The 14,789-nt window shown below is 54.0% G+C and overlaps 1 protein-coding gene across 1 annotated transcript; it reads right to left on the bottom strand.

Annotated features, from left to right (window-relative positions):
* Positions 1-862: 862 nt before the first annotated feature.
* LAMP1 (lysosomal associated membrane protein 1) lies at positions 863-14,469 on the bottom strand. The gene is made up of 10 exons (XM_065896171.1): positions 14,423-14,469; positions 10,379-10,404; positions 8,526-8,647; positions 6,473-6,689; positions 6,200-6,358; positions 2,716-2,900; positions 2,050-2,172; positions 1,453-1,519; positions 1,207-1,377; positions 863-1,002 (listed from the first exon to the last, which is right to left on the bottom strand). Exons 1-10 carry the CDS (start codon positions 14,467-14,469, stop codon positions 863-865), a joined length of 1,257 nt encoding a protein of 418 aa, XP_065752243.1.
* Between the last annotated feature and the right edge of the window lie 320 nt (positions 14,470-14,789).

Raw genomic sequence — 14,789 nt, 5'->3', positions numbered from 1 at the left:
CGGCAGCCCCCCAGGCACACCCTGCCCACCGCACGCCCATCGTGACCTCTCGCCGGGAGCTGACGAAAGCATGAGGCCCAGACAGACAAACAAACAGACATTTTATTAGCATCGTTACGGCAACGCGTCCCAGGAGGGTACGGTCCTCAGCACACAGCCCACCGAGCTGCAAGCGATGAATCAGAGTGAAACGCTTATTGTACACAGTGCAGACAAAGGAACACCCCAAACCTCCAACAGAAGACGGAAAATCACTCCACAAGAAAGTAAACGCCCACTTTTCTGTCTTAAGAAGTGCCAGCTCTGAGTGGCAGCGCTAAGAAATGCCAGCTCTGCGTGGCAGCGCGTGGGAAGCCCGGGACCCGGCGCCCGCGAGCCCTGATGCTCCTTCTTACGCCTGCCCTGCGATCCTCGTTCCTACTCATTTCTTCGTGTCAGGCTCACAGCCACCAGCCTTCCTCAAAGCATTAAGACCAGAGACTCTCCCTTTGTAAGGCTTACGTCTGAGTAAAGAGTGAAGACACCAAACACCAGACTCTTAAAAAGCCAAATGACAGCGGAGCCAGTGCCCCTTTAGAAAACTCTCTTACCCCCCACCCCCCTTAGAGTCCTACTTTGGTAAATATTAACGTTTAACCAGTCAGCAAAATATTTAACCCAGTTAGCAAAATTAACACCGTCATTTCCATAGTTACTCTTTTGTGCATAGTAAATGTGGCCGGATGAGCTTCACACTGGACGAAGCAGATTTGAAAACCAGTTTGCAAGGAAGGGTGCCCCCTTGGCAGCAACCTGAGCCCAGGGAAGGGCCCGAGGCTGCGCAGCTGCTGCTGGCCCGTGGCGGGCGCGGGTGGCCGGCCGGCTAGATGGTCTGGTAGCCGGCGTGGCTCCTCTTCCGGCCGATGAGGTAGGCGATGAGGACGACGAGGACCAGCGCTGCCAGGGCACCGCCCACGGCCACGGGGACCAGCATGCTGCGTGCGTCCCGCTGGCACTCCTCCACTGTGGAGACACACGGCCCAGCTGCCCACACGCTCCCGCGCGGAAGGCTCTCACCAGCCCTCTGCTCAAAGGGCGGCGTGAGCACACCCGCAGGCGGGCTGGAGCGCGCAGAGGCCAGGTGGCGCAGGCAGCAGAACTGGCGCTAACATCTCAGACTTGAAAGGGGTCCCCCAGCCGTCAGCTACCACGCCCTCGCCTACTCACCAGGCCCAAACCTGTCCCCGTCCACGTGGAACGCCTGGACCCACACTCTGAATATGTTGAGGAAGAACGCCTCGGTGACCTGCACGCGCTCCTCGGCGTTGCACTTGTAGGAGTTCCCGGCGGCGGCCTGCAGCGCCCTCAGCGAGTTGTTGGTGGCCCAGAAGGTGGGCTCTGCAAAGGCAGCAGGGGTGAGTGCCTTGGGGCACCCGCACAGGCATGCTGGTCGGGGGGCGGGTGCGGTCTTACCTCTGGCATCGGGCAGAGTCATATTAAGCTGGACTTCCTGCAGGAAAACCCGGCTGGAACTTGCATTCTAGGGAGAAGACGACAATCAGTCACCGTCAGGCCTGGGGAGGTGGGGGGGCTGGTGATAAAGGTGGCCTCCCGCGCCCGTAGCTTCAGAAGGAAACTGCAGAGCGCCCAGCCCATAAAAGGCAGCCTGTCGTCTCGGGAACAAGAATCCTGATCAGCTCCTTACAGACCTTGTTACAGAATCAAGACTCTGATAAGATGCGGACTGAAGGAGCTACGTTCCAGAAAAGTCAACATCTAACTTCCTAGGGAAGTTGAACTTCATCAGGAGAAACCCAGCAGCTCACCTGCAGAGTGTACCACGAACACCCACCAGGGGCTCTTCCCTCACTCCTTTGCTAACCGCACACGCGGCCCTTCCCAGGCAGGCATGAAGAGCAGAGGGTGCAGAGACGCCGCCCCCAGGACGGGCGGAGGACAGCACCTGAGGCCCCGGGTCGCCCCTGCCCCGTCTGTGGGATAAGCGCAAGGCGTCTGCTGACAGACGCGGGTGGGGCCAAGGGTCCAGGAGGCAGGCCGGGGGGCCCTCACCATCGCAAACTGCAGCACCAGGAGCAGGTTCCCGCTGCGGAGCGCCAGGGTCACCAGCTGGGCTGTGCAGCTCCCCCCGAAGGTGGTCTTGTTGGGGTCGATGTTGAACTCTCTGGTCACCGTCTAGTTAGAAGAGCCAAGAGGTCGGCTTCCCCTCCCCCCGGGCCTGCGCTCCTGAGGGGACACAGGCAGCCCCGAAGCAGCGGCTTCAAAGCCACGTTCACGTGAACCAAACCCAGAAGGAAACATGACAAGTTCCCACGGGCAGAGTGCGGATGCCAGACGGTCCTCCTGGTACTGCCGGCTGCTTTCACGTCCCTGCAGCAGCAGGCGTCCCGTCTCCATCCCCAGACTCTCGCCCTCAGGGAGAAACGTCATCTCAAGGGAAGAGCAGAAAGACAGCCCAAGTGTCCGAGCAGTAAAGCGTCCAAGAAAATCCCACCACCTCCCAGGCCAGCACACCCGTCCTGTGGTGGCAACACATTCGAGGCTTTGGGGCCGCACGACAGCCTGGGTCGGGAGACTCAACCCTGCCGTTGCACATACAGTGGCCCAGGTGGGACGGGGGTCCAGCTGAGCCGCTCAGGACACGCAGCACCCGCGACCCACCCCGGGACGCCCGGTCCACAAGGCTTAGGGCGGGGAGGAGGGCTCCGGCCGGCCTACCGTGTTGCCCCTTGTCCTGTAGGTGATGTTCAGCTGCAGTCCCATGCTGGCCAGCAGGCAGGTCCCGTTGGTGCCACTCACGTTGTACTTGGACACCGAGGGGCTCTCGGGCGCCGGAGTGGGCGAGGGCCGGGGTGGCGCCGTCGGGGTGGGCGGCGAGGGCCCGTCTTGCTCGCAGTGCGTCTCTGTGGGGACGGTGGGGTGAGTCGTGCCGCCGCCTCAGGACCTCCCGGAACCCTGGACCCCGAGCCCACCCTGGGCGCCAGCTGACGTTCTCAAGGGCCCCCGCCCCACAGAACACAACCTCCAGGCCTCCAGGCAGACGCGGGTTAACTAACGCTGCTCTGGAACCCTGGACGGGAGCAGGTCACCTCGGCGACGCTCGACCTGGCCCCTCGTCTGCAAGGACACCCTCCCTTGCAGGACAAACCTTCCCCCCGTGAGGTCAGAACAAAACCTCAACTCCCTCCCGTGCTTTGGGGACCCAGGCCACTTGCAACGGCAACAATTCACATATACGTTCTCCGAGCTCCTGTGCCAGGCGCTGGGCTGGAAACGGTCCCAGAGACAGCAGCAGAGCGGCCCCAAGTGCCTGGCCTCCGCGGGGACGGACACCGGACACACACACCATCGCCAGCCCGGACCATCGGCGTGGTGCCCCCAGGAGAATGACAGCGGCCCCGGGAAGGACGGGCACCAGACGGCCCTACTGGTCAAGGATGGAGCCAAGTCTCCGTGCCCGGGGTCAGCCAACTGCTGTGGGCGCTCACCCAGGGCGGGCGGAGGGCCCAGCGAGGGGGCGAGTGGGAGCCCAGTGGCAAGAGACACAATCAGGAGATGCGGGCGGCCCCTCCCCGACAGGGGAGGGCACAGGGCGCCCCCGGAGGACACACTGAAGGTGTGCATACGACCCCGTCCCTCAGAATCTGACCCACCATGACTGCTTACGACAAAAATTTATATTCAAAATCAAAGCTGACTGAGGCAAAAGCTGAAAAGTAACTGTACGTGTTCCACAGGGGCTGACGGGCCAGACACGCCTTCTCTGAAGGTTAGCGAATGTCCCGAACCCCAGGGCATCCGGCACCCCCAACCCAGGCTCTTCTTTTTTGTTTTTTTTGTGTGTGGTACGCGGGCCTCTCACTGTTGTGGCCTCTCCTGTTGCGGAGCACAGGCTCTGGATCCGCAGGCTCAGCGGCCATGGCTCATGGGCCCAGCCGCTCCGTGGCATGTGGGATCCTCCCGGACCGGGGCACGAACACATGTCCCCTGCATCGGCAGGCGGACTCTCAACCACTGCGCCACCAGGGAAGCCCAAGGCTCTTCCTTTTACCACTTTGTTTCCGTGGACAGTGGGCAAGCTTAGCACTAATGGTCATACACGATCTCCATCCAACTCCGACCCTTCCCACGGGTCTCCTAGGCCAAGCCACGGAAGCCCGCCCAAACCCCCAGGGTGGGAGCCGCTCGGGAAGCGGCTGGAACCCGTCCACCAGCAGAAGCTCAAGTCCAGCTTGCACTCCTTTCCAGCTGCGGACTCCACGTCCACCCCAGAGGACCGGGACACGGGTAACTCAGCCCACCCTGAGGGTCACCTTGCCCCGCCGGCCTTCACACAACTTGTAGAGGAAAGTGCATTATTCAAGAGAAGAAAGAGGGCAAAAAAGGGAAACAAAACCCAAGCTCTGGGAGGTGGGCTCAGCTGGGTGAGCACCCCCGAGATGCCTGGCCCCAGGGGCCCTGGCTGGTACTGCTGCCTTCCTCCTGGAGCTAAGCTGCAGGTAGACGCTGGGACACCGGTGCTTTTAAAAGCAGTTTTATCAGTTACTTATCAATTGTCACAGGACACAAATGACTAAATGCACAAACCACGTTAAGACAAACGAAGAGAACAGGCCAGTCTCCAAGTCCTTGTCTACCCGACCACTGAGCCATTGTAACGTGTGACCTGCTGTCTCCACGAAGCTCTTACTAACCGCCAGTCAGAAAACCTCAGGAGTTTAGAATGTGTGTGGGTGACAGCCCTCTCCCTTCTACCTGTGTTAACCAGCCTGACACCTACGGCAGATACCAAAGTCCCTCCCACAGAGGGCTCACAACCTGAGAGGATCACTTGGGGACCTGCGTGCTCCCCCGGGGAGGCCTCTGGGAGGCGGGGAGCCCAGGGGTGGTGGCAGGGGAGGAGGGGGAGGGGCGGGGCTGCGCACTTCCCAGTGAGTGCCCTTCTCACAGCTCTCAGAAGCTCGTGTACCCCGAAGGCCCCTGCTGGCCTCCCGGCAGCTGCAGATACTCAGATAAACCTGCACATTGCACTGACGAAGTTTCAAGTGGAAAGAGACGTTCTAGCACGGCCTGCACCTGAGCTAGACTGGGAGTGAGACTCAAGGTTCCCAAGGAATGAAAACGTTAGTAAGGCCAAACTGGGCAGGAGGTGAGACGTGTGATAAACTTCACTGAAAAGCAATTTCTGTTTTGAACTTCTAACTCTCTCAGAAGAGCTGACAAGAATCCACACATCAAACATGGAAGACGGAAAGATGAATGCACGTCAATACTGTGGCGGGCCCGGGGCTAGCATCCGATCCTGCCGGACACGGGGGCTGTAGCGCCTGTCCCAACCTGGCTCTGCCATGTGAGAGTGAGAGAGCAGCCACAGGAATGGGTGAGCGAGTGGTCACGGCTGTGTCCCAATAAAATGTTGCTTATGATCAGTAAAACTTCATTTTATATCATTTTCATGTATTGTGAAACGTTATTTTTTAACGTTAATCTATCAGCAAAAACACCATTTTTAGTTGTTGGCTGTACAGAGCCCAGAGGCCCTTGCCAGCCCAGGGCTGCAGCTGGCCGCATGGAGGGCGGTGGGGTCAGCAGGCACCCCAGCTGCTTCCGAGCCACCAGGGAAGGCCACGGGGCAAGGCTTAAACACAGAGAACGACAGTGGGAACACCTCCCTCCCCCTAAGGAAATGACAGTGAGCTGCCAGGCAGGATGTGGAGAACCGCAGTCAGGAAACGACACCCTCTACCACAGACTCCGGCCGGCACCCAGAGAAGCACTCGGCAGGAGCTTCCTGCGAGTCCTCACACCCTCCGCAGACAGGTGAGCATCCTCACTTCGCAGGTGAGGAAACAAGCGGTCGACTACCTCACCTGAGACCACTGGGTCTGGTGGGTGCACCCCTGAAAGGCCCCCCTGGTCGCTCCCACCCCTGCCCCCGGCCTGCCCAAGCTGGACTGAGGTTAGGTGAGGTCTCTGTGTAGAGACAGCGGCTTGAGCTGAAGGAGAGCCTACAACCCTGACCCCATTAGCTCTGTAACAAGGGAAGAGAGAGGGTTTGAACTGCTTTGCCCCTTTAGCCTGTTTTAATCCACCCTCACCGAAAGAGGTAACCTTCTCTGAAGACCGAGGGGCAGGGGCAGCTCTCCGAGGACGCGCAGGTCTCCCCGGGCACCCACGGGGGCTGGGCCGGGGTGGTCCTCACCCTCCCTGCTGAAGTTGCCGTTGGAGAGGTAGGCCTGAATGGTGGCGTCACGGAGCGTGAGGGTCACGTTGTGCAGGCTGATCTGCTTGCCGCTCACACACCTGTACTTTTTATTTATGTCTGCCTTGATGTCGGTTACGGATTCCACAGTCTTGGTTTCTACACGAAAAAAAAAAAATCGATCTTTAACTCCTGGAAGTGCTTAGAAGCAATTTTAGATACTCCCCCGACCCAGTTTTTTCCACCCCATAATTGGTCCATATTGGTTCTTACCCTTGGAGCTCGAATTGGGGAAAATCCCTGTATCTGACAAGTTATAAACAAAACGCATCAGCTGGACACTGTAACGTGTTGCATTTCTTGTGAAACTGAGGGTCAGCGTATGGCCTCTTCCAAAAGCGATCACGAGACTGGAGTCAGAAGCATTTCCTTTGCCACAAGAGCTGCTATTTAATACTTCTGCACTGGCCGGCAGCTCAAAGGTCACGTTCTGGAACAAACATGATGACAGTGGAACACAATTAGGGTGCAGGTTACTAAAGGGGTTCAGAAACACCAAAGATCTGACACATGCCTCGACCCCAGCTCCATCTCAGATGTCACTATTAATGCATTCATTTTCAATAAAAACGAAAAACATGAAAGTCAGTATTACATATCAAGTAATAGACCAGAAAGTAACTCAAGTGCAAGGCAAGGGTGACCTAATTACTCACTAATTTAAAACTGTTCTTCATTAATATGATTTTCATTTACAAGAGAAGTAAAACTACAGTTATCTCAGTAAAGTGAAATAATTCACGCTGGGCTTCAGGATGAGCTGATATTTTTATCTGAAAAAAGCCATTACCTCATGTTTGCCATAGAAAAGTGTATTTAAAGAATATGTCTCTCTAAACAAAGAGAAGAGGGAGTTTACTGCAGAATTGTCTGAATTAACTATTATAAGCAAAACAAACAACTACAAAACCACCAAAGCTCATCTCGATGAACCGGACTGGGTGAAGGACCCGTGGGAAGCTGTCCTAGCACTGTCCTGATGAACAGACCATGCCTGTGACAAAGACACACTGTGAAGTGGGAAGGCACATTACAAACGGATGTTCCCATTTGTGTACGCGATTAGTATATAATGAAACAATGTTTTAAAAAATCCAAACAAAAAGAAGTGAAGTAGAAATTAGAATAAAAGGTGCCTAGGGGACTTCCCTGGTGGTCCAGTGGTTAAAGACTTCGCCTTCCAATGCAGGGAGTGCGGGTTCAATCCCTGGTTGGGAAGCTAAGATCCCACATGCCTTGTGGCCAAGAAACCAAAACAGAAGCAATACTGTAACAAATTCAATAAAGACTTTAAAAATGGTCCACATTAAAAAAAAAATTTTTTTTTAAATTTAAAAATAAATAAAAGGTGCTTGGACAAGTCTTTACAACTGGAGACATTTCTGTGGAATGAAGTTTTCCCTGCTTTCTCCTGTTCCGATAGAGACCACATTTATATCAAGACAGGGCCAATGAACTGAGGAGGCCAGGCAGCCATAATGTCCAGAAGCTCTGAAGAAGCCACTCGTCCTCCCAGCGGCCCTGGGTCCCCGCTGCCCTCCAAGTGCCGGAAAACAGATACGGTGCCTTGGATGTGGAGATGGGTAAGGAAAAACACTGCTTCAACAAAGCACTGAAAACAAAATATAAGAGTATGTTTACAAGAACAAATATTAAATGGAAAGAGAAAGTGAGAAGTCCACTAACAGGTAATTCACGGAGGAAGACTTAACAAAGAAATGCTGCTTATTTGTTAGGGATCTGGTAAATGCAAAAAGCCTTTCTCATCCTGCAGAGGCGCAAAGCTGTTTTAACAAAACCAAAAGGGACATTCTAATCAAACGAGTAGAGTGGCACTGCACCTCGAGCACCTGTTTACACACGATTCTTGGAGCGTAACAGTTTACCTATAGCAGATTCAACAGATCAAAAAAGCTATATTCACAGAGCTGTACACCGGGCACAAAAAGAATATAAGGAAACTTAGTTACAGGGGATGGGTTAGTAAATTAGCGTGATTAGCATAATGAAGTACTACGTTGTGATTACAAAAGATAATCAGGAAGAAAACTGGAAAAATGCTCCCAATAAAAGAGTGAGCATGAAACGGTTCGTATAATATGACTGCATCCTCAGCATATACAATGCATAGACTATTACGGGTACTAACAGCCTGTGAGACACAGCACGTATAACATACAAGAAACACACACACGTGTAAGACTGTCAAGGCAGGTTAAATGATCACACACACAAGCAAGGCATGAAGGGCCCTGGTGTTTCCTACCTTAGAACCGTTCTGGGTGTCATAGCTGATCAGGAAGGCAGCAGAGAAGTCGGCCATGATACAAGCTGTCCCGTTGCCATCTTTCACCACAAACACAGCTGACGCACCATGCACGAGGCCTGCTAACTCCAGGAAAGACAGAAATGACCAAACCCCTTTTAGAAAATTTTGGTTGTCTACAGCTGCGGCAATACGGTTGTTACTAGGAAAGCTACTTAAATCGCTGAAGAACTAGACACACAGGTCCCGCAGGTGGGGCTCAGCTGGGCTTCTGTCCCTCCTGGAGACTGGTCTGAAAACGTTCTCTCTAAACCCATCCCATCAGTTTGCCAACCCATCATTAGCTCTTCAATGCTTTTCTTCAAAATACGTGCCGGGAAGTCACAGGCCAACTTCTGAGCCACCCCGGACCCAGGCTGCCCACGCTTGTTCCTCAGAGGATCTCGGGGACGCGGGGTGGAGTCCTGAGGGCAGGACTCCACATAAACTAAATGCTGACCTTCTACAGAAACCCCATGGACCCAAATCGCTACTTAATACGAGTCGGCTCTGCTCTTGCCTCTCGTGGACTGGCGACGTGGCAAGAAAAGCCGCAGACCCGAAGATCAGAGCTCTTTGCCCGTATCCAGAAGGTCCTCAAAATACAGTAATTCCACTGGACCTGGACTTGGCTGTGTGACCTTAGGACACCACTACGCCTCTGTAGGTATAGCCGCCAAGTGCCTGAGGGAAGGGGCGGAAGGCAGCTGTCACAGGTCCTCCAACCTGGAGTGGCCACCACTGAGCTAGTTCTCAGGGCCAGGGCCACACCCCAAAGCCCCGAGCAAGCAGCTTAGCAGCACATGCGCTCCGATCTGAGTCAGCCACACACCTTAGCACAGGGTTCTTTCACGGACGGCAGGTGTCCTGACCATCCTGAAGCCAAGCAGCCACCAACCGGCACCGGGCACTGCCACACTCCCAGGAACACACCTCGTTGTTTCTGCAGCTAAGATCCCTGCACGCCCTTCATCAAGCAGCGGCACGTCTGGCTATGACGGCTCTAAGGGTACATGTGACCCAGGCAGCATGCTCCCAGGACAGCCAACTAGCTTTCATTCTGAAGTCCAGTGAACCCAGTTCACTTCACCCTTGGGACCGTCACCAAATAAAACCTTCAGAGCAACTACTACTTAAGCCTAAAGCGAACAGTATAGACAGAAACCCTGCATACCCTCCTGTAAGCCTCAGGTAAAGGAAATACCAAAATCTGTGTTCATAAAGAAAAACTGCTACAAATGAAGCAAACTAGGGCAGACAAGAAAAATGTTGTCTGTTGTGCTTCGCAAATTTTAACCTCCGCCCACCCCCCGAATACTGCGGCAAGATTCCACTAAAGTCATTTCCAATGAATGAACGTTCCTTTTAAAAACCTAGAGAAAATCCCACAACTCATTTTTGACACAGTGAAGTTTTTTTTTCTTTATTAATTAATTTTTATTTTTTTGGCTGCGTTGGGTCTTCGTTGCTGCGCACAGGCTTTCTCTAGTTGTGGCGAGCGGGGGCTACTCTTGGTTGTGGTGCACGGGCTTCTCATCACGGTGGCTTCTCTTGTTGCGGAGCACAGGCTCTAGGCGTGCGGGTTTCAGTAGTTGTGGCTCATGGGCTCAGTAGTTGTGGTGCACGGGCTTAGTTGCTCCGCGGCACGTGGGATCTTCCCAGACCAGGGCTCGAACCTGTGTCCCCTGCACTGGCAGGGGGATTCTTAACCACTGCGCCACCAGGGAAGCCCTACAGTGAAGGTTTTTAAAGACATGTCTCCGAGAGCGACAGAGTAAGTACACAAGAGCTATAGAGATGCCAGCCAGGCAAACGCAGGTTCAGCAGCAGAAGCAAAAGCCTGGGCGCTGAGGCCAGAGAAACACCGGACACCAACCAGCTCACGGTGCACATGGGCGCCCCCAGGCCTGAGCTGCCCTCAACGGCCCGGGCGCTGGAGCCACAGGCTGTCACACGTGCCACAGCACAGCAGGGCAGGTGGCCACCTCCCACAAGGGCCCGCACAGGCCAGCTCCTACCAAGCCACCCTCCTATAAAATAGGTCCCTAAGTCACCAAAAAACGTTCTACTGACTCAAAGCACTTAACTAGAAAACACTTCATAAATAACTTTTCAGTCAATTTTTTCATTTAGTAAACATGCTGAAGGTCTGAGCTTTCAAAGGACAACAAACTAGTATTACTAAAACAAACTTAAAGTAAGCATCAAGGATTTATCTGGCAGTCCAGTGGTTAGGACTCTGCGCTTCCACTGCAGGGGGCACGGGTTCAATCCCTAGTCGGGGAACCAAGATCCCACATGCCGAAAGGCGTGGCCAAAAAAACCCCAGAAACACAAAACAAACAGCATCGGCAGCACTAGAGGCCCCCAAATTTTCCACTATTAAAACAAGAAACCAGAGCCAGTTTTGGTCACGAGAAAAACGTCTACAAGAGCGTTACAGCAAAACACTGTAAGAGAAACACATAACGAGAAAAACGTCTACAAGAGCATTACAGCAAAAAACGGTAAGAGAAACACGCATGCTAAGAGTCAGAAATTAGTGTTTAACTCTATAAAAGACAACCTCCATCTCAAATCAGCTAGGATGTGTGCAGTAATCTGAGAGGTGTCCCTCCCGAAAGCCAGAACCCGCACCACCGGGAGCTGCTCCCCTTCGGCACGGGCGCCAGACTCACGCCAACCTCTCTCCAGGGGTCCCGCAGAGGAACAAGTGGCTTATTCCTTCAAAACACTCCCACCTGGAGACACTCCAGTCTCTAAAACAGGTGCAGCTGTGGGAGCACGCCTGCCTGAGATGAGAGATCTCAGTCTCCGACAGACTCCATCACTGACTGACTGTGACCCCGGGCCCAGAGGAAGCACCACGTCCCTCGGTTTAGGCACCTGTGAGACGGAAATGAACACCAAGGGAGCCAAAGCAAGGGGAGCGCTGGGTACAAGGCATCAGCCTGCTTTCAGTGTTAGCTGTTACTATCGACGCGTTCAGTGCCACACGGCCCTCATCTATTGTTGAATCCTTGGTACCTGACACAAACCGTCAAATAAGCGCTTCATTTAACTAGCACCTGTAGCACACCTTGCAGGTAACTATAAACTATGGTGACAACTTTAATAGGCGGACACTATGACGATTTCCTTTCACAGATGTGGAGTCCAAAGCACAAAGTTAACTACTGTGCTCGAGGTCACACAGCTAGTGATGGTGCAGAGCCAGATCTGGAACTGGGTCTGCTGACTCACAGCACGTGCCCGCCGAGCTTGCCATGGGCCGGTGGCACAGTGAGGTCCACACCTGAACCACACTTTCTCTCCAGCACTTGGTAAGCAAGTGAATATGCTTCAAATTATGACACACTCACTTCCATGTGAAAGAAACTGCCATCTAGAGGAACAAGTCAATACATTCTTTGCTCAACTGTTTAAGAGAAATCACTTTCTAATTTCTCTTGGCTCGATTTTCTTGAACCCAGGACTTTTATTCTTCTTAAGCAGTGATACATAATCACCTGTGAAAATGTAAAGGAAATAAAGAAAGACCAAGGCTCCATCCCAGACACGGAGTCACAGACTCTAGAGAGCAGAATGTACGTTTCTGAACAGCGAATGTGCATATTCAGTTAGGGACCACTGGACATCTCTTCCTGTATGTGCTGAGCACTTACTGTATGTGAGGTACGAGGTAGGCTGTAACATAAGGAAGACACAGGTGTGAAAACAATCACAACACAGCAGAACCAATGCTCCAGTAGAAGCGTGTGCTGTACATGCACATAGTCAAGTCTTCCGGACGCAGAGAGGAGAAAGGACTAATACAGCCTGGGATGGATCTAACAATATAAATTCAAAATTATGGACCCAAAACATTTGACCTCAAATCTAGTGAAAAATTAGGTCGCCAACCTGGGCAACTGGCAAACTCCCACAAGCGAGGGTAACATTAATCAGTATACAACGTTTTTTCAAACTTCCTAAGCAACAGTTCTTCATTGGGAAAGGGGAAGGAGGTCATCCCGGTGACATCAACAGTCAAGAGCTCCGTTATGCAACATACTTAATCATATGTATCAAGAAGTTTCAGTTCACACTTGTCTATGCTTTCTACCAAGTATTAAAACACAACGGAAATTTTACTTTCTAATTATCAAAGCAGGATGAATTTGTGACTCAGAAGTTTGAAATATTTTTAGAAAAGATGCTCTTCGGTGAAACTGTGCATTAAAATAGACATTATTTTAAACAGACCTAAATACAGGCTCTTAACAGAACTTTTTAAAAGTTGGATTTTTAACTGAACATAAAACTTAAAAGATATGATGGAATGTACACTAAAAAGCTAATTATGGGAACTCCCTGGCGGTCCAGTGGTTAGGACTCCGCACTTTCACTGCTGGGGGCCCAGGTTCAATCCCTGATCCGGGAACTAAGATCCTGCAAGCCTCGTGGCATGGCCATAAAAAAAAGAGAAAAAGCTAATTGCATGCATACTCCAAGCTATCAATGTAGAGAAGTATGGATTCTTCTCTTCATTCAGGTGAGTTTTTAAAACATGAAACAAAATGGGACAGTTCTAATGCACGCGAGCTCTTCTAATAAAGAACAATGAGCCGCCCTGACACGACAAGGCTTGTCCCAGCAGGCCCTCTCAAAACTCATGACACCTGCGGGGGAGAGCAACGGGTCTGCGGCTGGGATAAGAGCACCCACCCCCGCGCGGGTCCTGCAGCTCTAAGAACTCATTTTATGCAACAGGCAAAACAAAATCCTGAAACCAAAATTCATTCTGTCACAATAAAAGAACTTCAGCGTAGATATTTCGAGAATTCTCGGCAGGTACTTGGGAGACTGCTTCTGTGTCTGCTGAACTCAAGGGAGCGCCCACCAGTGAGCTCCGGTACCTCTTTTTAGTTCCTGGCACTTTAATCTTCCCGTATAGTGGGGACCAGGTGAGAAAGTGCCGCAGAGAGAGCTCCCAGTAGCCATAAAAATCAAACCACGCAGTGATTCTTGTTTAAGTCAGCACAATTCCTGTCTCCTTAGGACAGATAAATGACAGCAAAATTCCTCAATGGATAAAACACCGGCGCCCACGGGCAGCTCCCGAGTTCCGTGGGCCCAGCGCACACACGCGCGCGCACACACACACACACACACACACACAAGAGGCAGCGCTCCTGACGACTCACTAGAAATGGAGACGACCCCTGGGAGGCCAGGCCTAGCCCCCCCTCTCCTTCTGTCCACTGTGGGCTCCCCGAAACTCTCAAGGGCAACTTTAAGTCATTATAACGTAATTAAAATTCACAACGACATAAACACACGCGTCAGCGCTCTGTGCCATGCTGCTGGGGGCGAAGGTTAAAAGCCCGAAGGACGAACTCTCAAGGCCGGGGTCGCCGCCCGCCCTATTCTCCTGCGCGGACATCCGCGTCGGGCGCAAACCGAGTCCCATGCGGTCCCGCGTCTCCGGCTGCAGCCGCACGCAGCCCTCCGGGGCCACCCGTGCCCCCAAATAAGGGCGCGAACCACGCCGCTCAGAAACCACCAAGTCACTGCCGACTGACCCCACAACCCGAGGTCTGGGACCCGAGGGCCGCGCCGGGCCCTCCCTCCGTCGTCCACTTCTGGGCACCTGGACCGACCCCTCCCCCCGCAGCCGCCTCGGCCGGTGCGGGACGACTCGCCTGGAGTCCCCGGGCCCGGCCCGACCCCAGCCCCGCAGCTCCCGGCCCCCGAGCAGCCCCCCGCCCCTCACGCCGCCCCACATCCCTCTGGGCCCGCGCAGGGCCGCACACCTGCCCGACCCCTCACCCCGCAGCCCCTCAGCCCTCAGCCCCCAGCCCGGCCTCTCACCGAACAGCAGCAGGAGCAGCGGCCATCGCCGGGAGCCGCCGGGGGCCGCCATGGGCGCGAGCGGGAGCCGGGCGGGGTCGTGGGCGGTTGGGCCGGGGCGGGCGGGCCGGGGTCTGACCCGGCCGGCGTGATGGTAGCTGGTCCCGGTGCTGCGCCCGCTGCAGGAAACAAACCCCGCGACCGGCGGCGCCTTGTCACGTGATGCCCCGCCGCGCCCCGCCCCGCCCCGTCACGTGATCACCGTTCATCTCGCGAGAGTGAGAGAGCTCAGGCGTGCGCCCTGCTCCGGCCTCACACGTTATCTGGGCCTGACACGTGACCGCGACGCCACGTGACGCGGGTCTCGCCTCCGACCCCCCGCCCGGTCTCCGG

This window comes from Phocoena phocoena, chromosome 18 (assembly GCF_963924675.1).
Source record: "Phocoena phocoena chromosome 18, mPhoPho1.1, whole genome shotgun sequence".
Lineage (NCBI taxonomy): Eukaryota > Metazoa > Chordata > Mammalia > Artiodactyla > Phocoenidae > Phocoena > Phocoena phocoena.
Note: the sequence above shows the minus strand (reverse complement) of the source record. Positions and strands in the feature narration are given on the sequence as shown.

What these genes read in the sequence shown, in the direction of transcription:
- LAMP1 (XM_065896171.1), bottom strand. Translation starts at nt 14,469, where the DNA reads ATGGCGGCCCCCGGCGGCTCCCGGCGATGGCCGCTGCTCCTGCTGCT. An exon ending in CCCCAATTCGAGCTCCAAGG is followed by an intron (nt 6,359 to 6,472) that starts GTAAGAACCAAT and finishes TTTTTCGTGTAG; the next exon opens with AAACCAAGACTGTGGAATCC. An exon ending in TGGTGCTGCAGTTTGCGATG is followed by an intron (nt 1,520 to 2,049) that starts GTGAGGGCCCCC and finishes TCTTCTCCCTAG; the next exon opens with AATGCAAGTTCCAGCCGGGT.